Source organism: Podarcis liolepis (assembly GCF_965112155.1).
Source record: "Podarcis liolepis genome assembly, chromosome: 5".
NCBI classification, from domain to species: domain Eukaryota; kingdom Metazoa; phylum Chordata; class Lepidosauria; order Squamata; family Lacertidae; genus Podarcis; species Podarcis liolepis.
In genome coordinates this window covers 13,903,250-13,929,269 of record NC_139556.1, presented here as the reverse complement: position 1 = coordinate 13,929,269, position 26,020 = coordinate 13,903,250, and the positions used below count along the sequence as shown (strand labels likewise).

The following is a 26,020-nucleotide window of genomic DNA, read 5'->3' as shown; positions in this document are numbered from 1 at the left end:
ACAATGGATGAGGAGGTGAAAGTAGTTATGATTCAGTGGGCCAAAGATCTAGGTTACAACATAGATTTGGATGATTGGCAAAAAATATGGAATGAGAACTTGAAGTTTACCGCATGTGTTACACTAAAAGAGAATACAATGAAGATGGTCTACAGGTGGTATATGACACCAGTAAAATTATCAAAAATGTACAAGACTTGTAACAAGTGTTGGAGATGCAGGGAGAAAGAAGGTACATTTATGCATATGTGGTGGGACTGCAGAAAAGTAAGGGGGTTCTGGGAGCTGATATACAACGAACTAAAGAAAATGCTAAAATATAGCTTTGGTAAGAAACCAGAAACCTTCTTGCTGGGGATAACAAGAAGGGATATGCGATTACCGCTGCAAGGACTTTGATAGCTCAAAGGTGGAAACAGGAAGAGGTCCTGAATTTGGAAGAATGGAGGTCAAAATTAACTGAGTATGCAGAACTGGACAAATTAACGGGAAAAATTAGATATCAAAAAGATCATAGATTTCTAGAGGACTGGGGGAAATTTACGGAGTATTTGGAAAATATATGTGAGGATGGAACAACGCTAGTGTGTTTCAAAGAAGCTTTGTGAATAATAGGGAATATTACCAGAAGGTAAATAAGATTAGAAACATAAAACATAATGGAAATATTGTAACAAAGGAATGTGAGGATAAGATTTGAACTTCGAATGATTGCCAGAAAAGTTGTGGGAGGTCCAAATAAGACAAACAATGTGATATGTAAATGATATGCTGAGTGTGTTTTTTTGGAAAACTTTAATAAAAAGTTCAATGGCATGAATGCGTGCATTTAGAGAATGGCAGCCTACTTCCACTTAATTGTGAATTGGGTGCATTATTTGGGACTCAGCAGTGCATGTAAGAACTTAAAGGTAAAGGTAAAGGGACCCCTGACCATTAGGTCCAGTCATGGCCGACTGGGGTTGCGGCGCTCATCTCGCTTTATTGGCTGAGGGAGCCAGCGTACAGCTTCCGGGTCATGTGGCCAGCATGACTAAGCCGCTTCTGGAGAACCAGAGCAGCGCACGGAAACACCGTTTACCTTCCCGCCGGAGTGGTACCTATTTATCTACTTTCACTGGCCTGCTTTCGAACTGCTAGGTTGGCAGGAACTGGGACCGAGCAACGGGAGCTTATCCCGTTGCGGGGATTCGAACTGCCGACCTCCTGATCGGGAAGTCCTAGGCTCTGTGGTTTAACCCACAGCGCCACCCGCGTCCCTTATGTAAGAACTTACTTTGGATTATATCCAGCTTGTCTCTTCTAGAGCTACCCCCAGATTGTTGCACCCAGCAAGTTTGTGGTTTGAGCAACAAAACCTATTGCTTCTTCTAAAAAAATGGTGCCCCTTGTTATAATAGGGTCATGTCACCTGCATGAAGGGGAAAGCTCCTGAACGGATGACATTTATGTTAGAGAATGGTTTGATTCGCATTGCATTTTGAGCCAAACTGTGATTACCAGGACCAATCAAACATGTCCCTTGCAAGAGCTGCCTGTCTGTCTTCAGCCCCTTGTCCTAATTTACCTAAAAGGAAGTCATGTGCTGTATATATTTTGGGGGGAACATCAAGAAGTCTTCTTGGGCAATAGTCTTGGAGGAACATCTCAATTGCCTTTATTAAAGATGGGAACTAAAATACAAACTGTCCAGCCAGCTGGCAATATCCAAGTTGAATTTACTCTAATAAACGGAAGTGGCTCATTGGAGCCCACCAGGCTGGGACAGTATCGATTAAAAATCAACCAACCACCAAGCAATGACTTGTCTCTCCCTGGTGATTTGCCCAAGGGCAAATCTCTTTAAAAGGCATTTTCCTTCTGTTTTGTTAACGGTGGTCAAATACCTGCTCCACCTCAAAACCTGCTCGTGGTGTAGTGGTTAAGAGCGGTAGACTTGTAATCTGGTGAACTGGGTTCGATTCCCCGCTCCTCCACATGCAGCTGCTGGGTGACCTTGGGCCAGTCCCACTTCTCTGAAGTCTCTCAGCCCCACTCACCTCACAGAGTGTTTGTTGTGGGGGAGGAAGGAAAAGGAGATTGTTAGCCGCTTTGAGACTCCTTCGGGTAGTGATAAAGTGGGATATCAAATCCAAACTTTTCTTCTTCTATTCATTACACAATGGATCTGAAAGATCAGGCTTGTCGGTTGTACATGGATAAAAGGTTCTTTGCTTCCACAGTTACCATATTTTTCGCTCCATAAGACACACTTTTTTCCTCCTAAAAAGTAAGGGGAAATGTCTGTGTGTCTTATGGAGTGAATGCATGGTCCCTGGAGCCGAATTGCCCAGGGGCGAAAAGCAGACCATGCCTTTTTTTTTAGAAAGAGGGAAAGGGGTGTTGAAACAAAGCCCCTGAGCAGCTGATCGGAAAGGGATCGGGAGGGAGATAAGGGACTCTAGAGATAAAGGAGGCTGCCTAGGAGGGGGGAGGTAAAAGCACATGGATCCTCAGGATTTTTGCACTGGGTCACCCCAAATTCACCATCAGATCGCATAGCATGTCCATGGCTATGGCCTGCATCAAAAAAGCACACATCCACTGTTTCGTGGGGCCGCAATGGCACGGATCCACGTGGATTCTCAGGATTTTTGCATTGGGCTACCCCAAACTCGCCGTCAAATCACATATCATGTCTGTGGCCACAGCATGAACCACAAAAATCATACACCCACTGTTTCGTGCAGAATATATTTTTTTCTTGTTTTCCTCCTCTAAAAACTAGGTGCGTCTTATGGCGTGAAAAATACGGTATCTCTCAACATTAAGGGGTCTTCAGGGACTGTACAACCCTGGGGGTGGGCTCACACTCAGGGGGGAGGGGCAGCAGCTTCACACAACCTTGATGCGATGCAACTGTCTCATCTGAAATGTGCAAATGTTTTCAACCCAGACCGTTGCGTAGTTGCGACCTGACTGATGGCGGAAACATACATCAAAAGCAGAGGCACAGACTTGCCATATCAGCTCTACTCATTGTGCAGCAGATGGGCGCACCCCGTAGACATCCTCTTTTTCCAGCTTGACATAAATTTAACATGGCTGGTACGTCCCATTTCTCACTGGGAGCTGTAAAAATACACCCCCAAGCAGCAGTCTTGTTGACTGCCTTTGAAAAAACGAAAAGGTCAAAGCAGTTTGAAAAAGCGCCGCAGGAGCGTCTAAGCATTGTGAGAGGAACTTTGGCCTTGCGACAAATGAGTTGTTTGCTATGTTGCATCATTCTCATCTCTTAACACCCAGTTAAGGAGCCGTAGGAATTACCTGTGCAAAGCAGGAAAGAAACAGCGTCTATCTTTTGAGGCAGATGATTTTAGTGTCCATTGCTGATGTTGTGCAAAGCAGCGAAGTGCTATAAGTTCACTGGCTGAGCGCATGCATGAATGAAGGAAACCTCTCTGGAACTTCACCTGAGTGAGCGAACAAAGAATTCCCTTGGAATTCCGAGAAAAGTGCTGTGCAGTCCTTTTCTATTTTCGTCATTATTTGTATACTGTCCTATACTCCGCCCGCACCCCCCCCCCAAGCCTCGCTGATGTGGTCCAAAGGAAAGCAGAGCAATACTTTGGCACCAGCTTGGCTGTACAGGTTACCATTTTGGAGCGTCTCCACTCCCATCGTCCAGCCCGGACACTGAGGTCCAGCGTCGAGGGTCTTCTGGTGGCTCCCTCCCTGCGAGAAGCGAGGTTACAGGGAACCAGGCAGAGGGCCTTCTTGGTGGTGGCGCCCACCCTGTGGAACCCTTCAGATGTCAAGGAAATAAACAACTCTCTGACTTTTAGAAGACATCTGAAGGCAGCCCTGTTTGGGGAAGTTTTTAATGTTTGATGTTTTATTCTGTTTAATATTCTGTTGGGAGCCAGCCAGAGTGGCTGGGGGAACCGAGCCAGATGGATGGGAAAGAAAGAAAGAAAGAAAGAAAGAAAGAAAGAAAGAAAGAAAGAAACCATTATTGGGGCCTTCACTCGGGATTTTTGTAGGGTTTACTCCTTATTATTCCTTCACATAGATCAGGCATAGCCAAACTTGGCCCTCCAGCTGTTTTGGGACTACAATTCCCATCATCCCTAGCTAACAGGACCAGTGGTCAGGTATGATGGGAATTGTAGTCCCAAAACAGCTGAAGGGTCATAGATGGACAACCTTCCCAGGTTGACGAGCCCCACCTGCTCCTCATTTCCCTCTGCAGCATCCTCCTTGATCATTGGACCCATTTTTGGTCCCATTCACCACAATGGTTTCATATAGATGTTAAAATAGCATAGGAGACAGAATGGAGCCCAAAGCTATGGGGCCAAGCATCAGTCTCCTAAAATTACAGTCTGGTGATGACCCTGCAGGTAGGAGCAGTGCCTCCAACTCCCTGAATCACTCCAGAAGAAAACTATGGTAAAGGATGTCAAACGCCACAATAATAATAGCAGAAGGGGGAGAGAAAGGAAGGGCTGAGTCAACAGACAATCATGTCTGGGGGAGAAATTCCTTCTCGCTCATATTTTGTTGCAAAGGCCTAGAAAATGAGCAAACTTAAACCCACGCCTTTTGGTGTTGGTGGCAAGGAGTCTGAGGTAGAATTCGTTTACGACGCTCCATATGGGGAATGATCCATTTTCATGTGCATAAATTGAAATAGCTTTCTCTGGCGATAACTGGGAGGTGACAACTCTGTGTGCTGATGATTTCCAGCCCAGCTTCTCAGTTTGAGGCAGTAAAATGTAGTGAGGGACAGTGTGGTGTAGTGGTTAGAGCACTGCTCTAGGACCTGGGAAAGAGACCAGGCTTCTAATCGCCCACTCAGCCATGAAGCCCCTTGGGTGACCTTCGGCTAGGCACTCACTCTCAGCCTTAACTTGCGGGATTGTTGAGAATAAAATAGGGAGAAGTATGTATAGCTCTTTGGGGGAACGGTGGGATATAAATTCAATTAAAAAATAAACGTGCTGGATCAGTACTTGGGATCAGCTGACTGCTACTACAGCGTGATGTTCAATCTGTTCTAAATGGGGTTGCCCTCTGTCATTGCCCCATTCGGGACCGCCTCTCCTGGTATGCCCTGCGGAGGACCTTAAGGTCCACAGATGACAACACTTTGGAGATCCCAAGTCGCAAGGTGCTTAGATTGGTCTCAGCTAGGGCCAGGGCCTTTTCAGTACTGGCCCCGACTTCGTGGAATGCTCTGTCACAAGAGACTAGGGCCCTGCGGGACTTGACATCTTTCCGCAGGGCCTGCAAGACAGAGCTATTCCGTCTGGCCTTTGGTTTGGACTCAGTCTGACCCTTATGTTTCCCTCCCCTTATGGTTTTGATCTATGGGCTACTATTAAAATGAGGCTGCATTTTAAATTATATTTTAACCTGTATTTTAAATTGGTTCCCCCCTATTATGTTTTTATTGTAATTTTACTGGTGTTAGCCGCCCTGAGCCCAGGGAGGTAAAAGGTAAAGGTAAAGGGACCCCTGACCATTAGGTCCAGTCATGGACGACTCTGGGGTTGCGGCGCTCATCTCGCTTTACTGGCCGAGGGAGCCGGCGTACAGCTTCCGGGTCATGTGGCCAGCATGACTAAGCCGCTTCTGGCGAACCAGAGCAGCGCACGGAAACGCTGTTTACTTTCCCGCTGGAGTGGTACCTATTTATCTACTTGCACTTTGACATGCTTTCGAACTGCTAGGTTGGCAGGAGCAGGGACCGAGCAACGGGAGCTCACCCCGTCGCGGGGATTCGAACCGCCAACCTTCTGATCACCAAGTCCTAGTCTGTGGTTTAACCCACAGCGCCGCCCGCGTCCCTGAGCCCAGGGAGGGTGGGGTATAAATAAAAAATTATTATTTTTATTATTATTATTATTATTATTATTCGAGTCCTGTTGCTGAGTGAGCAGGTGTTGGGAGTCTCTGAGGTACACTCACCTGAAAGCAGACTCCGCATTCAAAGTCAGACAGTCCAGAGGTCAGGGAACCCAGATGATCTCAGAGCCCAAGGGTCCAGGATGGAGAGCAAGAAGCAGTCAGCTAGAGCCATGGACCACAATCGTCGTTTCCAGCATCCGACTGCTGCTGAGGGCTCTCTTTAAGAAGGCCGGAGCCAACTCCTTCCCATCAGTGCCTTCTCTGTATCCTTGAAGGCTGATCAGCGGCAGGTGGAGTCCCTTCGCCTCCTTCCCCCTTCAGGCAGCTGTTCAGCAGGTGAAGCTGACTCCTGGCTCACAATGCCGGCTGGTGGATAACCTGTAGACGGGACAATTGCAATGTGTTGTACATGGGGCCAACTTTGAACACCTTATTGGGCACGTTGGTTACTATAAAAAACAGCTGTTAGGTTACTCAACAAGGCCGGATTCAGAAGCATAGCTGTCAACCGTCCCTTATTTGGCGGGAAAGTCCCTTAGCCCAGTGCCGTGTCCGCTGCTGTCCCTTATTGATAATGTCCCTTAAATTTCCCATGTTTCAAAGGAAGCAGCTCCTCTCCCTCCCTTCCTGCCGGCCAGGGAGGAGGGAGGCTCCAACTGTGTTGCTTGGCTGCGTTGCTCACCCAATAAGAAGTCTAAGAACGACTGGGGGGTGCAGCTTGCATGCCTTGTGCCGATCAAATCGGCCCTGTTGCCTGGGGACTCGCCTTTGCTCAGCGCTTCCCAGCGGAGAGGTGACGGTGGTTTTCCTTGCTGCATCCCCTTTGCCGGGTTGCTGCGCTGTGGGAACCACCGCTTGAGGCTTCATTTGGCTGCTGGCTGGGCTTTCTGCCTTTGGCTCAGAGGGGCTCAGAAGTTGAACATACCTGTGCCCAGAAAATCCCTTATTTAGACTGCTGATTCCTTATTTTCGAGGCTGCTGGTCCCTTATTTTCAAATCTGTAAGTTGACAGCTATGTTCAGAAGGCATTTGACTCCTCCTGATGTTGAACTCTGTCCCGAAATGCAGACCGTATTGTAGTAAAAACAGAGCCATCACGTGACGAAAGGAGGGCCTGCCTACCTCCCCTCCCTCAAGCAAACACAGAGGAGGTTCTCCAAAGTGGAACGGTGTTTGGGGTCAGGTTCATATGGGGCAATTGGACTAGGGCGTCTCGTTGACCCTCAAGCATAATGTATAATTCACACAGACTTTTATCTGCATCTTCCTCAGACGTAGGGGAGGCAAGAACGGGTGGTTTGTAGACAAATATATTATGTGCCTGGAGGACACATCTGGAAATCTTAGAAATTGTCATGGGCACTGCAGAGAAGAAAAGCTGGCAATGCCAACTATATATGCCACTTCAGACAATGGAGACCCAAGATTTAGCAAATGTTTGAAACTCATAGCTGCCAGGACTATTACAGTGGTACTGCAGGTTACATACGCTTCAGGTTACAGACTCCGCTAACCCAGAAATAGTGCTTCAGGTTAAGAACTTTTCTTCAGGATGAGAACAGAAATTGTGTTCCGGCAGCGCAGCAGCAGCAGGAGGCCCCATTAGCTAAAGTGGTGCTTTAGGTTAAGAACAGTTTCAGGTTAAGTACGGACCTCTGGAACGAATCAAGTACTTAACCCGAAGTACCACTGTACACCCGGACTGCAGTTTGCATTGCAAAATTAAATGAAAGGTGTAAAAGAGCTTAATCATATAGGAATTGTCAGCTTTGTCTTAGATAATGTTTGGCTGCTGGTCCTATTCTCTTCTCTTAGTCTTAGTCTCTCTCTCTCTCTCTCTCTCTCAATGTACCTACACTAAGAGACCACCAGGCACAAGCAATCTGGCCTTAAAATTTGCCGATGGTGCTACACTGAGGCCTATTGAAGAACAAATCCCCCCACCCCCCCGAGTGTTGGTGAAAGATGCGACTTTGTGTGCCTGTGTACCGTGCATCAGAATTAAAATTGCCACCAGTGACTCACTCGAGAATTGGGGCCAGCTATACACAATTGAATTTCAGGCAGCTTTGTATCTTGTTTTCTTAAGTAATTATAGGGGTGGGAGAGATTGAGGCTCACTCTGAAGGCAGTGCCTAGGATGGGGAGGCCCTCTCCTCACCCTCCCACTGAGATCAGAAAGGAGGCCACATACACGCCAAACATGACTAGGAGTTTAAGCGAAAAATGCTCCCTCAGTTCCTTTATTTTCAGGGAAAGCATGGCTTGATAAGGACATTTGGGTCAGTTTCAGGCTATACCATCAAATCATTTGGGACATCCGAGACGCATGGAAGCATCTTGGTGAGAGTTTGATGTTTATTCCAATCTGACGATGTGGGAAATGGGATTACAGTGGTACCTCGGGTTACATGCGCTTCAGGTTACATACGCTTCAGGTTACAGACTCCGCTAACCCAGAAATAGTGCTTCAGGTTAAGAACTTTGCTTCAGGATAAGAACAGAAATCGTGCTCTGGCGGCAGCAGGAGGCCCCATTAGCTAAAGCGGTGTTTCAGGTTAAGAACAGTTTCAGGTTAAGTGCGGACCTCTGGAACGAATTAAGTACTTAACCCGAGGTACCACTGTACTTTCTACCAGGTACTCATCTTAGAATCCTGTTGGTTCCATTGTTGGGCCTGAACCGTATTTCACACATAACATGTCTCAACGGTGTACGTTTTGCTTCCTAGACACTGTGCATTAATTGCATCAGAGTGGTTGTGTAGAGAGGCCTTCTTTGTTTGCAGAAGTCATTAGCACTGGCGGAGGAGAAAACACCCCCCAGACAGCAGCTATGGTGATGGCTTCCACTCACCGTGGACCTTTCACTAGCCATGACCTCCTAGACCCTTCAGACATGTGGGGTTTCCAGGATGCTGGGCCAAGTATGAAACTCTCTGCTGCAGACGACAGGCACCCATCAGCTTCCAACTGGTAAGTACAATGGTTATTGTGCAGTCAGCATGCTAATGGGTTGGGCAGCCTGGAAGTCCATAACTAGTGTGAGATTTTGTTGGGGTTAAGTGGACGTAGGCTGTGTTTTTCATGGGTTACAGTGGACGTGTTTGATGGTTGGAGGCAGGAGGAGATGAGCCTGGGGGAGGAGTCGATTCCTGAAAGAATAAGGGGAAAGCAGAGGTTGATTCTCGAAGCTAGTGCATATTATTTCTTTTCTATCTTTTCAGGTGGAGAAAAAGAGTAGCCACAGCACCTTCCAATGTTGGCTTCTAGAGCCAAGGTAGGTTTCTGCAAATGAATGGTGTGGGAAGGGGGGTCAGGCCATATAACTTGGCTGTTCTTTGGGTTGGACATTTGGACTGGCAGCAGGAAGCAGTTGGAGAATGAAAGACCACGGATAGGCTAGTACTTGGGTCTCTAGCTGTTTTTGGACTGCAATTCCCATCATCCCTGACCACCAGTCCTGTTTAGCAGGCATAGGCAAACTCGGCCCTCCAGATATTTTGGGACAACAGTTCCCATCATCCCTAACCACTTGGTCCTGTTAGCTAGGGATTGTGGGAGTTGTAGTCCCAAGACATCTGGAGGGCCAAATTTGCCTATGCCTGCTGTTTAGCTAGGGATGATGGGAGTTGTAGTCCAACAGCAGCTGGAAACCCAAGTTTGGGAAGCTCTGGGCTAGTGCTTACAACTACTCACCTCTCTTTTGTTCTCTTACTCTTCTCCTTTGCTGATGCTTGCGCTGTCCTGTCAGACCTGGACAGCCATGTTTTGGATGTGGAAGAGTAAGAGTAAGGATGACAGCTTCCTCTTAACTCTTGGCGACATCCACTGCACGTCTGCTTGCAAGCAAGCTTGGGGGGGGGGGTTAGTACAAAATGCGTTCCGGGCAAAGCAACTGATTCCAGATCTCCTCTCCTGTGTTGCAGGAGCAGCCAGAACGGCAACATCAGAACCAGCACCGTACCGCAAGTTACGTGAAGTCTGCTTTGTGGACAAAGAGCGCTTGTCTGGTCTGCCCCTGTAGCTGCAACCAGACCCTCACGTCTCAAGCGCAAGATGTTAAGAGCAATGAAGTAGCAAAGTTTGCTGATATTGAATAAATTGTGGGGGGGGGGGTGTGTGTGAGGAGGCAGCTATCCCTCGTCCTTGGGACTATGGTGGGAGGGAGTTGACCACACCAGTCCCAGGGCTGGCATTGTTTCAGGCACTGGTTGGGCATCTGTCAGAAAACATGGAAGCTTAGGATCCTATAGTGCCATGCCCTCCCTGCTGCCAACACCACCTGGAACACACCTGCCGCCATCTCAGGCAGAACACAGAATACGTCCCATGGGCACACCTGAGCGGCCCTGGCGTTGCTTCTTGCGGCTCCTCAGCTGGGTGTAGCTAAGCGCAGTTTTGTGCTGAGCAGAAGGGCTTTCCAGTTAATGTACTCCGAGCCGAGTCCAGTAGCTTAAATAAGAACCACACGCTTTGGGATAGAAATGCGCACAGCAGTGTATTCTGGTGTTGAGGGGCAGCGGAAACAATAACACGGTGGGTTTTTAATTCCTGCAGAACCAGCATCCTTGGGGTACGGGGAGATCAAGAACCAGCCCCATGCTCACGCTGAACCAAGCACACCTACAGAGCCTGTCTTTCTTGAAGGAAATCTCCCGGACGTCACAGAGAATATTCTACGGACTATTTTGCAGAAAAAGGCAATGCATATTTGTACAGTATATGTTCCAGAGCCTCCCCCCCCCACCCCGTTTCTTTCTTTCAAAGTTTCTTCAAGTTATTATTAGAAATTCTCTTTCTGTATTAAAAATGGAGTTTGCCTTTTTCCAATTTAACAGATTGCGTGTGCATTTGTTGCCTCGCCAGTTCTTTTTCCCCGGTCTCCAAGGAGCGCAGTAACCCTCTTCCACTGACTGCTGGCTCTTGTCACTTTCTGTCTGCATCGCAAGCTGACGCGTTGTCGGTAACACCTGAAACAGATGATTTGAACATCTAGCAGAAACCTCTGATCTCAGGGCTTGGCTCACAGACCATACTGTCACCCTGGCAATAGGACCCTGGTTCTCTTCTTGTTTACAAGTGTTGTTTTCATTTAAAGGCTTTCCCCTTCAGCTCCTTCCCCATAATGCCATCATCCCTCCAGGCTTAGAAGGAAGAGGAAGCGTCTCTGCATGTGAAATCTCCTTCCTTTAAAAAAACTTCCCTCCATTACTGTCCAAGCCTTAAAGAAGAAGAAAAAACTTGAATTGGGTCAGAGCAGCAGAGCTGAGAGACTATTTACTACAGCATTTTCCCACTTAACCCTCACCATGTTGCTGTTGGCCTCAGTTGAGGAGAAAATGCAACTTCTTAACATTTTGGCTCTCCCCCCCTAATATAGCTCCCTTCCAGTCTAGTTTTCAGAATAAAGGTAAAGGGAGCCCTGACCATTAGGTCCAGTCGTGGCCGACTCTGGGGTTGCTGCACTCATCTCGCTTTATTGGCCGAGGGAGCCGGCGTACAGCTTCCGGGTCATGTGGCCAGCATGACTAAGCCGCTTCTGGCGAACCAGAGCAGCACACGGAAACGCCGCTTACCTTCCCACCGGAGCGGTACCTATTTATCTACTTGCGTTTTGACGTGCTTTTGAACTGCTAGGTTGGCAGGAGCAGGAACCGAGCAACGGGAGCTCGCCCCGTCGCGGGGATTCGAACCACCGACCTTCTGATCGGCAAGTCCTAGGCTCTGTGGTTTAACCCACAGCGCCACCCAGTTTGCAGAATACTGAAACTTAAAATCAAGTCCTGATCCCTGGGTCACTTCACAAGGTCAATAGTTGCTTGCCAGGGCCCCGTAACCCCCTGATATAGAAAAATAACCAGGATGCAGGTGGCGTTGTGGTCTAAACTACTGAGCCTCTTGGCCTTGCCGATCGGAAGGTTGGCTGTTCAAATCCCTGCAATGGAGTGAGCTCCCATTGCTCTGTCCCAGCTCCTGCCCACCTAGTAGCTTGAAAGCACATCAGTGCAAGTAGATAAATAGGTACCGTTGCAGCGGGAAGGTAGACGCCGTTTCCGTGCACTCTGGTTTCCATCATGGTGTCTCATTGCGCCAGAAGCGGTTCAGTCATGCTGGCCACATGACCCAGAAATCTGTCTGCGGACAAACGCCGGCTCCCTCTGCCTAAAAGCGAGATGAGCGCCACAACCCCATAGTCGCCTTTGACTGGACTTAACTGTCCAGGGGTCCTTTAACTTTTTCTTTTTTCACCTTTAGTACAAAAACCAGACAGGGCAATGAGTAATAAATGGGTCAAACAGGCCACAACATTATTGATTACAGATGTGAAGGTTTTGCCTAAGGCATTGGGTATACCATTTTAACTCCAGCCCATCTGCTGGGAGTGTATTTAGGGTCAACCCAACCTCGGGCGGGTCCTATGACCTACATCAAATAGGGGTACCCGCCCTGAGGGGTCCCCATTTGAGGAGTGCTATGGCCCTAGGTCCCGCCTGGTTGTCTGGACTGAAGCAGCTCCTCAGGGATTCCTTTATCAGGATACACTTTCCCATGGAGGGGCAGACAGAGGCTACAACCTCCCCTCCATCCAAGACTCAGGCTTACCCAGTGCATAGCTGCACAAAGTTGTGGCGATTGCTATGAGGAAGGAGAAAACCACAGGGCCAAAGCCCATTTGCCAAGTGGAAAAATTCCTGCCCGGCCCCCAAAACAGTGGCCAACAATGTCCATAGCAAGGTCAAGAGCCAGTATTGGAGGGTGGGAGAAGAGGCCTGGGCAGGCCTTCTGTTTATTCCCAGGGTGCGGACCCAAGTGAGGCCTGGGGAGGTCCTGCACAGCAGCCTGCCTTTGATTGGCCAGTTTGCAGGCAAGCTACGATCCGACCAGGCCCCACACCAAGAACCATCACAGGATTGTGTGGGAGGGGGTCAGCACCAGGCCGCAACACCGCCTGCCCAATAGAGGCCAAGCGGGCTTGCAGAACCTGCAAATTCACTACTCAGTCTCATGTTGATTCATGCAAATTAGGAACTCTTTGTTGATTTGCCATAGGTGATCCGGTGAGCTTGTGCATCCTATTGCAGCGATTCGCAACGAACAGTTCTCAAGGTTCTTCTTCAGCTCGCCATGTTTTTAAAGGTGGTTCAGATTGAAAGGGTCAATTGATCATGGGTGTTGTGACAGGGCCTCTTCTGTGGTGGCACCCACACTTTGGAAATCTCCCCAAGAGGAGATTGCCTAGGACGTTCTCTTCTTCTGGAAGAAAGCCAGAATTGTTTCACTCGGTGAGGGAAGACTACAAGTTTGTTGGCTGGGTTTTGTTTTTTTTTTTGCAAGGATATGACTGTTTCTGTCTTTCTGTGTGGACTTTGGCATTTCAAATCTCAGCGATGCCTCGAGCAAGGCCAAAATTTGGCAACCTCTCGCCTCCCGTTTGGCTCAATTCACTGTGACATAGTTGTGCCCCCTAAGCTCAGCGCCCATTGCTGTGGAACCGGTCTTAGTGCCCTACGTCTGGCTAGGGGTGGTTGGGGCCTGGGGTCAGATTGACAGAGCACACACTTGACACAGACCCACGTGTGGGGTTTTGGTGGCTGCGGGAGAAAGAGCAAGACTAGGGGGCTGAGAGAGGACAGAAACACTGGAACTGAAAGTGGGATAAGAAAGAGCAAGGTGAACGTATGGGGCAGCAGGAGGGAGAGCCCAGGAAAGCAAACTCTCTTGTTGTGATCTGTGCCAAAGCAACAAAACCCGCCTGCTGCTCCCCCCCCCCCAGTCCCCAGAGAGCTATGTCGGCTGAGCTGCTCTCTGAGACCATAATTGCAGCGTCAGTGAGATCAGAAGAAATCTCGAGTAAATTCTGACGGGATTCAGGGACGCCATGCAGAAGGAGCACCGTATTTTTCGCTCTATAAGACGCACTTTACCCCCTCCTAAAAAGTAAGGGGAAATGTGTGTGCGTCTTATGGAGCGAATGCAGGCTGCGCAGCTTTCGATGAAGCCAGGAGAGCAAGAGGGATTGGTGCACACCAATCCTTCTTGCTCTCCTGGCTTCAGGGATAGCCACCCAAAACTTCCTGAGCGCAGCGAGAGCGTTCCCGCTGTGCTCAGGAGGCTTCGCGTTGCTTTTGCTGAAGCCAGGAGAGCAGGAGGGATCGATCCCTCTTGCTCTCCTGGCTTCACTTCGCTGGAGAGCCGAGGCGTTGCGCAGCTTTCCCTCGCTGCGCAGCGACCTTCAGCAAAGTGGCAGGAGAAACGGAGCCCCTTCCATTTCTCCTGCCGCTTCGCTGAAGGGGCACTGCACAGAGAGGGAGAGAACATTTTTTTTCTTGTTCTCCTCCTCTAGAACTAGGCACATCTTATGGTCGGGTGCGTCTTAGAGAGCGAAAAATACGGTATTTTGAAAAGGTGACTGAGAGGCAACACGACAGACGTTTGTAAAATTATGCGCAGCATGGAAGAAGCAGACAGAGACGTTTTTCTCTCTCCGAAGACTAGAACTCATGCTCCTTCAGCCGGGTGGGGGTGGGGGGCAAAGGTTGGAAGATTTAGGACAGAGAAAAGAAAGTACACAGCGAATAGTCAAACTCTGGGCCTCGCTCCCCCAGGAAGCAGTTTGGTGGGCACCAACTTGGTGTTGGGCGATTCTATTCCACCTTTAGTTGTGGACATGGGATTGTGGCGTGTCACATGTCTGTTTACTTTCCAGCACAGATTGCTGGGTCCCATGAACGAAACTTCCACTCTGTGTATTGCTCTTGTTTAGACTCTCTCTCTGAGAAGACGGCAAGGAGAGATGACATGTTTCTTTGTCCTGATTTATGTATAATAAATTTGTAGTTTTAGTATGTATCTACAGAATTTGGTTGTTTTTTCCAATTTTTTCATATCATCTTTAGTTTTTATTTAGCAACATTCCTAAATAAAGACATAAAAAACAGTTCATGGAACGATTTGGTTTTGGAGCTTAAATTTAATATGCAATAGGTAGAATGCGCAAGGATACAAGACAATAACATGAAAATGTATGGAACAGCAAATACAAACTTTTGTTAACACATCGGGAAACAATATTAGATTGAGAAGTAACGGGAATGGGGGGGGAGGTATAGGGGAGCATTTGGAAATATATGTGATTTAAGAGGTTAAGAACAAGGAACAAAGAAGGAGATTAACATGAATGAAAAGCAAAATCACATTCTTGTTTGTATTGTGGTTTATTTGGGTTGTAAAATCCTCTGGTGTAATGAGTGTACCATTAAAAAAAACTTAAAAAAAATAGTTCGCTATTTAAGAAGCAATTTCTTGAGAAAACAGGATTGGGGTGATATATTCAAAGCAGTAACAGAGAAATATGGAATTCAGTTGAGCTGAGCAACTGGAAATAATAAAAGGTATTTTCACCCTGTGCTATGTTAATGTAGTCTTACTTTAAATGATATCTCGGTATTTTACATCTTGAAAAATTAGCAAAACTATGCATATTGATAATGGTCTGAAGGGGAACCTATCTGCTTGCTTAGTAGGGCTCTCCTAAAATAAACCTATTTTTAAAATGGTGCTGCTGTTGGTGTGTGATATGATGAGCTATGATCTACCAGAGAAGCCATGAACAACCTTATTGGGTTATATTCATGAGTTAATAAGTAAAGCATTGTGTTTTTTAATCCATCAATGGAAACTGTCAAGTATATATATGGTGAAGCTTTGAGTAGCAAGCGTGCAGAAACCTTGGTTGAAAAAGCTACAGGTGCTGGTGCTAAGGGTTAAAAATAATACTTCCTGGGTTAGGAGAAGCAAAGATTTTTATTTTTATTTTAGCTCATCCTGTCCTAACTTTTTGGAGTTTGCGGACTTGTGACTATGGTTGTACTGATTCGGGACTAGAAATAGATTGAGTTTATGGCTCAATGTGAGAACTGTGAATCATGATAGCTTGGTATATTGAAAACTTAAAGCATGGTTTTGATTTCTTTTGGATGGATTCTGACTGAGGGTATGGACTCGGCTACATTAGTCAAAAAACAGTGTTTTAAATGTGTATAAACGTGCAACACCAGATGGCGCTGTTGAGCACAGACGTTTTCTATGTGATTTTACATTGCGGTTTTTTCTTTCTTTTGTCATGATTAACATGCCCAACCAAGCTACAGATTTCTAGCATGCCAATATTGCATTCACAGCTGAGGTGGTCAGTTGAAATACTGGATACATGCAAGGCTTCAAGAGTAATACCTTAATTACCATGCATCACATTAAAATTAGGCCTTAGTGAAGACAGGCTTTCCTGTGGCCTCTGCTTAAAATGTTTATTGCCCAGGCAGCTCCTTACCCTTTTTGGGGGGGAAATTGTCTTAGGTTAGTTCATTCTGTAGCTTTTAATAGACCTGGATGCTTTTCGTTTTAACCTGCCTTTGATAGGTAACTTGTGATTGTGCTTTTAACAGTCCTTACCTGGAAATGTATAGAAAAAACAAACACTAAAGTCCTATAGAATCTCTCTGTGATTTTTATAAAATTTGTAGTATGCAAGACTTGGGAGTTCATTTGCAAGACGGCTAGCTTATTTACATCCTTCTTCCGTGAAAAGGGCAAAACAGATATGTGGAATCATAGAATTGTAGAGTCGGGGGGAAATATTATATATATATATATTTAATTTTAAATTGAGGGTAAATTGTTAAAAATACCAGAACAAAGATTTCAGAATGCCAAAATAGCCACATATGTGTTTTCATTACGCCATCTGTTTAAAACATCATCAGCATGCAAAAATGAAATTGCAGCTCCCAATGGAACATCTCTTTGGTTTTGCCAGTTTCTGAGGAGCAGGCAAAAAAATAAAAGAAAAACAAAAGAAACCACCAGCTCTATAGGAAAACAAATAAAATTTTGATGTACTGTGAAAACTATAACATCTCCATCAGTGTCAAGCATATATGAAGCAGGCTATTCCATATGGCAAGCTGAGAAACAGGAGGGGACCAAGACTCAGCGAATGCTGTGTGCAATTTAATCCGTCTCATTTTCCCAGCTATTACTATTAGTTACTGGTTCTTTGTGAGTCTGGATTTTCCTGCACTTCCATTCCCTTTGAAACCTTCTACTCAGGTAGGCCCCAGGCAAAGAAGGTACCAGACCCTCCAGTTATTGTGAAGATAGGCATCTTGCTCTAGTATTATCTTTAGATAACGGTTTGCTAAGACTTCCCGTGTCCTGGAAAAACAAGCAAAGAAACTGTAAAAGCTCAGAATATACCATATTTTTTTGCTCTATAAGACTCACCTTTTCCCTCCTAAAAAGTAAGGGGAAATGTGTGTGCGTCTTATGGAGCAAATGCAGGCTGCGCAGCTATCCCATAAGCCAGAACAGCAAGAGGGATTGCTGCTTTCACTGCGCAGTGATCCCTCTTGTTGTTCTGGCTTCTGAGATTCAGAATATTTTTTTTCTTGTTTTCCTCCTCCAGTCTTGTGGTCTGGTGCGTCTTATAGAGCGAAAAACACGGTATACGTTTGGCTGCAGCAAGCAGAAGACCAAAACAGGCAAACACCGGAAAATCTCCCACAAATATACAAATGCAAACGCCTAACGAAGCAATCGGAGTTAGCATAGAAGTAATTAACTCAGTTAGCCTATGACATCGCTCCAGAAAGCCACATTTTGCTCTAGTGTTTGAGAGCTGTACTTTCCATGTGCAAGACAGGCCTTGCTTTGTTGTAAATAAAAATTGCCCTTTTCCCTTATGGGGTATCCAAGAGCCCATATAGAGTCCTTACATAGGTTCCCTATTGGTAGGAGAAAATAACAGAGGCCAACCAGAGAATATTGAGAAGCAAAGCAGCTAGTAAGCTTGATCTTTATTGATCTGTTGCAACAGGGTGCTCCCCTCAACCGCAGGAGAGAGGAGGAACCCAGAAAAATGGCGTGCAAGGCCTTATAAAGACTTTTGAAATTGCCACCCTGTAGATCAAGACCACACCCAGAAACATCATACATACATCACAGAAGGGGTGTAACCTAAGACCACCTCTCAGATACATCACACCTACATCACAGAAAAGGCGGTATGAAACAGAAATTTGAATATTGTTTTTCTCCTGTTGTTGTTTATCTCCTGTCCGGCAGGTTACTTGATTGGATTGCCTGGGGAGCCTGGCCAGTCTTTTGTATTGATAAATACGGTACTTAGTTCCTGGGCCATGTCACAGGCTCACACCCTATTCATATCTTAAATGTGTCCTTAAGACAGGATTTGTGAGGAAAGAGACAATGGGGAGGTTTCCCACTTTGACCTTGCAGAGAAAACATTTGCTCAGTTTAGGAATCAAAATGGTTCCAGGTCTGTCTTCCTGTGCTGATCTATGTATGTGCTTGGTTGGTACACTTATGAACATTACCATATATCTAAGACCATAAAATTCTTATCACAGCTTGTCCTCAGCACACGAACCGTAATGATCCGACACCGTACATTGTCCCTCATAAAACACTTCCCGCTTTATAGTTTTTGCACATTATTTGGGGGGCGGGTTTAAGGTTTTGTGGCCTAGCAGCTGTCTTGAGATGCCGGATGCTGACCCCGCCGCTGTTTTCCCTGCTCAAGCAATCCCAATGAACTACAAACACACAAAGCTTTATTTTATTTTAGCTTCCGTCCTTTTTTATCGTTACCATGTGGGAACCGATCCTGAGTGTTATGTACTGAAGTTCTCACCCTGGGCCAGCAGGGGGATACTGTAGATAGTTATGCAAATAAGGGATCGAAAGTGACGTTCAGTGATTGGATAGTTTTAGAAAATTGTTACAGTTACGTTGTAGTGGAGCTCTATATAAGCAGGCTGACTGAACCCTTCAGTTCAGTTCTGTTCTGGCCTGTGAATAAACAAGAGCTGTTTGAAGAATCGCTGTGTCGTCTGATATGTTCGCCCACAACTTAACACTGAGAGAGAACCATTTGCAAGCTATGCTCTTTGCTCCGTTAAGGGCATGGACTGGCTGAATTGTGTGCTGAGATGTGGGGGACAATGTGTAATGTATCAGTGAGCTCAGAGAGTTTTATAAGGTCCAGGGCCTTGTAGATTTGGAACCTCTATAATAAAGTGCATCAAATCGCTTGCAAGGAGAGAGAAGAAGCAAGGTTAAACTTCACAGGGGTGTTTCACTCTTTAAGAATGCATTCATTTGTTTGCGAATATTATTACCAGTAATGTTTGCCTTCTGATTTAGCAGAAATAATATTTAAATGTATGCGCATTTCTAGTTCCTGTGAATATTATTTCAAGGCCTAGCCTCAAATCTTGGGCTGTGACGGTGAGAAACACTGGATTACTACGGCACAAGATAGCGAGAAACGGATGACAACTTTTTCCCCTGCCTTTCAAATCTATTCTAAGACAAAAAATAAAATCGTGGAGTGATATCAGAGGGTCATGTTCACTCAGAGCTCTCAAAATATCATTTAGGTTGCAATGCTATCCCCACTTACCTGGGAGCAAGTCCTGTTGATTAATGAGACTTACTTTTGAGTGAACATCAGTATAAGTATATTAGTTTCTGCAGCAGACCCAGAAGCGCTTAAGAAATATAAAAAAAATTGCATCATTCATTAGCTGAGTTCCAAAGTAACTTCTAGAAAAAAGCAAAGAAACCTCAAAGCTTAAAAAGAAATTCAAACTGTGCTGTATGTACATGATAGCAGAAGGAAAACATACCTTGTGGTTTTTGCCATGGTGTACATGGAAATTCGTAATTTACCGCTTGGTGCCATCTGTATCATCCTGCAAAGGTGTGCTGATCTTCCTTCGCTCTCCTAGATTTCTGATTATTGCAGAAGTATGGTGAGATATTCCTCACCAGTTTGCAGGACAGGAAAGGCAACTGGTGTTGACCAAGTGACTGGTTTCATCCTATGTTAAGCGAGTGTTTGGATGAGGAAAAACAAACAAGGGCACCGGCCGGTCTGCCCAAAAGGACGGCTCGCTTTTGATGCCAGTTTGGCAAAAAACAAATTCGTTGTCTCATTACAAATGAGGAACAGGAGCAAATTAATGGAAGGGAGGTCTGTCGTTCACAACAGACGATGAGGGTGTATTGCGGAGGAGGGCTGTCATCTTACACTCTTAGCTGAAGATGAGAAAAATGGGAGCATTGCAAACTCCACTGGACGGGAAAATACATTTTCCTGGCCTGCCGGGTCCATCATTGCAGCCACAAGCCCCCTCTGCATTATGTGAGTAAGACATTCATCAGGCCTTGCTAGAGAAAGGTTGAGGCTCTACTGTACCGTATTGAGGAAATAACTGCAATATATAGTGATACCTTGGTTCTCAAACTTAATCCGTTCTGGAAGTCTGTTCCAAAACCAAGGTGCGCTTTCTCATAGCAAGTAATGCAAAACGGATTAATCTGTTCCAGACTTTTAAAAACAACCCCTAAAACAGCATTTTAACATGAATTTTACTGTCTAACAAGACCATTGATCCATAAAATGAAAGCAATAATCAATGTACTGTACTATAAAATAAATAAGACAGTATTGTAGATGATCAAAATTAAGACTGATGATAGTCGTTGTTTGGCTGGGGGGCTTTTATCCATTTCCGCAGTCACACAATCAATCAGTAGCTGAACTGGGTTCCACAGGGCCACAAAAACGAATTAACCGAAAAAGCCTCAAAAACGCAAAATAAATAGCAAAAACAAAAGCGCCAAACTTAATCTGTTCCAGAAGTCTGTTTGACTTCTGAAATGTTTGAAAACCAAGGCACAGCTTCTGATTGGTGCAGACACCCTGGAAACAGTAGCTGACAGCCACATCGGACGTTCAGCTTCCAAAAAAACGTTCGACAACTGGAACACTTACTTCTGGGTTTTCAGCATTTGGGAACCAAGGTGTTTGAGTACCAAGGCGTTTGAGAACCAAGGTACCACTGTAGAGGGATTCATAAGATTCTCAGATGATGAGAGTCACACAGCCAATTTTCTGGTTCTTCAGGATCACAGTTGTTTTTTACAATAGATATCAAGAACCACTGATGGAGCTCGCAGGAACACAAGCGCAGAAATGTTAGAGGGAACCTTCTAGAAAAGTGCCGCCTCTGCTTGGTTTTTGCTCTCAAGGGCGAACTGTTTCGTATTGACTGTCCGCCACGTTGCTCTGAGCCCGGAAAGAAATAGGGAAAACGTCCGATAAACCCCAGAGATGTGTATTTGAAGAAGCCTTTTGTGTTTTGTTTCCCAGATTCACATGTTGCTTTGTACCTGCAGGTTCCTGCTTCTGGGTGGCCGTGTTGAACGGCAACGTGGTGGGCATCGTGGCCGCGAGGGGCAACGAGGAAGACAACACGGTGGAGCTGCGCCGCATGTCGGTCGACTCCAAATACCGCGGAAAAGGGATCGCCAAAGCTCTGGGTCGGAAGGTGGTTGAGTTTGCCATGGTCAATAACTACTCGTCGATTGTACTGGGAACCACGGCGGTGAAGGTGGCGGCTCACAAGTTGTACGAGTCTTTGGGATTCAAGCATGTGGGTGTCGCTGAAGACTACACGCTGCCTGGGATGACACATTCTATTCTAGAGCGAATGTTTTTCCAGCTACGCTTCCACCGCTACTGCCTGCAGCTGCGCGAAGAATAATAATAATAATAAAACCCGCCCCGCGTTTTTTGTTCCTCCCCAAAATCTTTTCTGCCTGTGTTTTGTGGGAGTTTCGCCATTGTTTGTTTGCAGGTTGCCTTTTATTTTGTTTTATCCCCCCCCCCCCCCGTTCCATCATTTCATCCCACTCCTCTTCATTTGGTTTGTACACATGTACGAACAAAGGCTCCCTTCTATTTCCCTGACATGCTTGTAGAGTGACGGTGCTAAATGCAGGAGGTTACGGCGGACTGCTCTAAAGGCGCGTACGTTTGCTCGGCAGCCTAGGAGTTCAGGACGGACCACCCTCTCCCCTCCTGCCCTCTCTCTGTCTTGCCCAGGTTACCTACATAAGCACAGGAACTTTAAACGCATAACAATATAGCTTGCCCGGTGTGTGTCGTAAATAGAATATCCGCGCCCCCCCTGCCCTGCCCCCCCAAAATATTAACAAAAGTATAGTAATACTTCTTGATACAGCTAAGTGCAGAAATTTTACTTGAATGCATTTTTCAGTATTTCATGGACAGGTATGCATTCGTTTTATCATGACATATTGATTAACAATACTGAAAGAAAAATGTGAAAAAACCCCTGCTTGCTATAATGCATGAAAAGGAAGTTTTTGCATGCATACAACACACAGCACTGCCAAGTAGGCTCTCTGATCTTGCACTTTTTCGATGTACCTCATTCTGTCAACTGTCTGAAAGAATCTCGGTGCATCTGATAACTATGACTTGTTCTTTTATCCTCATTTCCTTCTTAAGCCAGCAAAAAGTATTTTGAACCCTGAGCCCAGTGTAATATATGTAAATTGTTGAAATATCATCTGCGCTGATGTATATATAACCTGCAGTTCTGTGCCAGACATCTGTATATGCAGTAGAAATCCTTCTGGTTTAATTTTATATTATTATTATTATTTTGTCATCATGTATAGCTTTGTTTATTATTCTTTGCTTCCTTTATTCAAGCTCTAGCTTTTGCCGACTCGTTTCACAGAGGCAAAATGGAGGCTTCTATTTCTATGGCAACACACCTGTATGCTACTATGTGCACCAAAATCTATGCTTCAGAAAAGCAATATGCAAAAGACAGATAACTCTAAGTGGCAAGTTTGGCTGAAAGCAGCAGGGGAGAACAAAATTGCTCCTTCAACCAACTGCTAGTGGCATAAATATAGACAGCCTGCCGCTAAAAGTAACCGCTGCTTTTTAAAGATGTCAGATTTGTGAACTGTACAGTGCAATGCAAGCGGCAATGCAACACAGATTTGGCATGTGTCTGTAGCGCCCGTCACACAAAAACAACAACGACCAAGGTTACAGCTTCTTCTATAACTTACTTTAATAAACAGCAACTTTGCATGACGTATATCTCGAGGGAACTCAGAATGTTTTAAACTTTAAAATGTGATATATCAGAAATGATAAGTACATTTCTGGTTGCACTGAGTTTGGGTGGGTCAGAAGAGTCTGCTTTTTAAAGGGAAACCCCATTTAACGTATTTCCTCGTTTTGTTTTTAAACCGCCTCGATAGAAATTAGGTAAAATGTTTGAGGGTACCGCTTCAAAGATGCAATAAGGGATGAACTCAAAGGAGGAAGTGATTCTTTCTAGAACCAGAAATGCTCAAGGGCAAAAATTATCTGCCCTTTGACGCATTTTGACGCCCTTTCTGTGTATGCAGAAAAATTGGTAGGGTCAAGATGAGGATAACTGTTGCCCTCATTATTCCTCCAACCAACACGGAGAAGGCAGCTTCTACTTTCTCCTTATCCAACAAAGGGTGTATTTCATGGAAGACAAATGTCACTGATAGGTCTCTACCAGAAGACCTTTTTATTGATTTGTTTGCACAAATTTGCAGGGAGGTTAGACGATGTTGGTGATTTCACGAAGCATTCATTCTCATTTGTTTGCGGGGAAGTTGTACAGGATTGCATCAGGCAGTTGGCTACTCCACACTGAATTTCCCCATCACTTTCCTTACTGCAAAAAGTCCAATCTGAGGGGAGGGGAGTTTATTGCGCAAGATCGCCAAATCAACTTTAATTGCAAAACCCGAATTTGCAGGTATATGATTGAATCTTGCCCCCAAAATAGTGACACCCTGGAAGCATCCAGAGTCCTATTCCTAGCACAGAGCAAGAGGATCCATTACAACCTCCATGCACACGATAAGATCTCAGCCAAATAAAGTGGTAAGAATAATTCACAAAAGCCAAAATATTTTTATTTTTAACTACTTAATGCCTTGTCAGTGTTGGTATTCTTCCTGCCTCAGACATTGCTATACCTAAGAATGGCAGCATCCAACTATGTCCCAGCAATAAAAACAAATTGATTAGTAATATAGATTAAATTTGATTTACAGAATGTACTTATTGGAACTGAGTGTGTGTGGACACGGAATGTATTTTTTAAAAATTTCTATGCTGTACATTTCTCCTGAAGCTAAAATGTGTATCGTGGGAAGGTGTAGAATAGAGGTGTAAAGTGTACAGAAATTGGTATAATATTTTCTAGCTGTTTTCAGTGATTTCATTAAGCTGCATAACACAGAATAATATAAAGTATTAGGAAAAAAGTGAAAGAAAATGACTGCTTGTGCCTTTTAATCTTCTTTTCCCCCCTCCTGTGTTGTCACTATGCTAAATGATTTCTGGAGAATTAAATCATGCTTTATAGCCCAATTTGAAGGAGCAGGGGGGGTGGGGGTGGGAATGAGAGCGGCCCATAGTCTATAAAGTGAATATTATTTCCAACGTCATGTTAGATTAACAGCATGCTCCACATTCAGGAGAACCCATAAAAAAACACATTAAAGTCTTCAAAGACAAAAGGCCATCGGTGCCACTGTTCATCTCACGGCACTCTTTTTGACGTACAGTGGTGCCCCGCAAGACGAATGCCTCGCAAGACGGAAAACCCGCTAGACGAAAGGGTTTTCCGTTTTGGAGGTGCTTCGCAAAATGAATTTCCTATGGGCTTGCTTCACAAGACGAAAATGTATTGCGAGTTCCTGCAGGGGTTTTTTCCTCCTCCCCCCCCCTTTTTCCCAAGCCGCTAAACCGCTTATCAGCTGATCCGCTATGCCGCTAATAGCGCTAAGCCGCTAGTGGGCTTGCTTCGCAAGACGGAAAAACCGCAAGACGAAGAGACTCACGGAACGGATTATTTTCGTCTTGCGAGGCACCACTGTAGTCTTCATCTGTGGTTTTATTCATTGGCCTGATAGAAAACTGTTAACAATACCAAGCTCAGCTCACCATAACTGGAATGAAGCAGCCATGGGAGCCAGCACCTCTACAAGCAAACATTTACGTCTCAAAGGGCAAAAAGGTTCTCCTAGTGTCTTCTTCAATGATGCCTCAGAGCCGAGTAAGATTGTCTTCCATAAACACGGTTTTAACAATGAATCCGTAAGTGGCTGTGGAGGCCAATTCTGGACCCACATGTCCTTCCACAGAGGGGACATAGGGTTGATCAAGGGGGCCAGGAGTTGATTTGCCAAGCGTGCCTTCCTCCTAGCACGTTTCTCCCTTGTGTCCTGAGTTCAAGTATCTTCAAAGCCCATGACACCTTTGGCAAAGGCTGTTCTCCAGTTGCAGCTCTCACAGGCAGGTGTTTCCCAGTTGTCTGTGTTTATACTACATTTTTTTAGATTTGCCTTGTGACAGTCTTTAAACCTCTTGTTGACCACAAGTGTTATGCTTTCCATTTTTAAGTTCTCCTAGTGTGGAACCCCTCTAATGACCCAATGGATTTTGTTCATAAAGTGCCTTCGTGTGTGTGTGTGTGTGTGTGTGTGTGTGTGTGTATGTGTGATCACTGGAACAGGACCCAAATATGGGTGGCATAACAACCTCTGAACACATTTATGCAATGCGCTGGTTTGGGGCACAACTCAGCCTAGGAAGCAAACCTTGCACTTGGCTATCTCTGCTCATCCATAAGTTTGGTATAACCTGCCCCTGCTTCTTCAAGAGGCAAATCTGGCTTGTAGATTCAGCAGTGTCTGCCTTATACTTTTTTACTGTTCTGGCGATGAGCATTGCTTTTGGTTGCCATAGCCCCGGTTTATGGAAAGCAAGTGGCACCCTAATAAAGGTAAAGGGACCCCTGACCATTAGGTCCAGTCGTGGCCGACTTGGGTTGCGGCGCTCATCTTGCTTTATTGGCCAAGGGAGCCGGCGTACAGCTTCTGGGTCATGTGGCCAGCATGACTAAGCGGCTTCTGGCAAACCAGAGCAGCACACAGAAACGCCATTTATCTTCCCGCCAGAGTGATACCTATTTATCTACTTGTATTTTGATGTGCTTTCGAACTGCTAGGTTGGCAGGAGCAGGGACCAAGCAATGGGAGCCCACCCCGTCGCGGGGATTCGAACCGCCAACCTTTTGATCGGCAAGCCCTAGGCTCTGTGGTTTAACCCACAGCGCCACCCTAATAAGTCTGCCTAAATATACGTTTGTGCCTATGGGCTT

The 26,020-nt window shown here is 45.6% G+C and overlaps 1 protein-coding gene across 5 annotated transcripts in view; it reads left to right on the top strand.

Moving 5' to 3' along the window:
• The window catches only part of NAT8L (N-acetyltransferase 8 like), a 47,227-nt gene extending 23,002 nt beyond the window's left edge, over window positions 1-24,225 (top strand). Inside the window, exons 3-6 of one of the 5 annotated variants that reach the window (XR_014525892.1) lie at window positions 8,681-8,867; window positions 9,119-9,171; window positions 9,821-9,952; window positions 10,452-10,729. Coding sequence is in view for 2 of the 5 variants with exons in the window: in XM_083502209.1 (XP_083358335.1) it covers window positions 21,159-21,526 (368 nt within the window). In the remaining 3 variants the exon portion in view is untranslated. Of the gene's footprint in view, window positions 1-8,680; window positions 8,868-9,118; window positions 9,172-9,820; window positions 10,253-10,451; window positions 10,730-21,158 lie in introns of those variants that run through there. The other 4 variants (XR_014525893.1, XR_014525894.1, XM_083502210.1 and 1 more) reach the window with 4 other exon arrangements.
• Window positions 24,226-26,020: the final 1,795 nt, after the last annotated feature.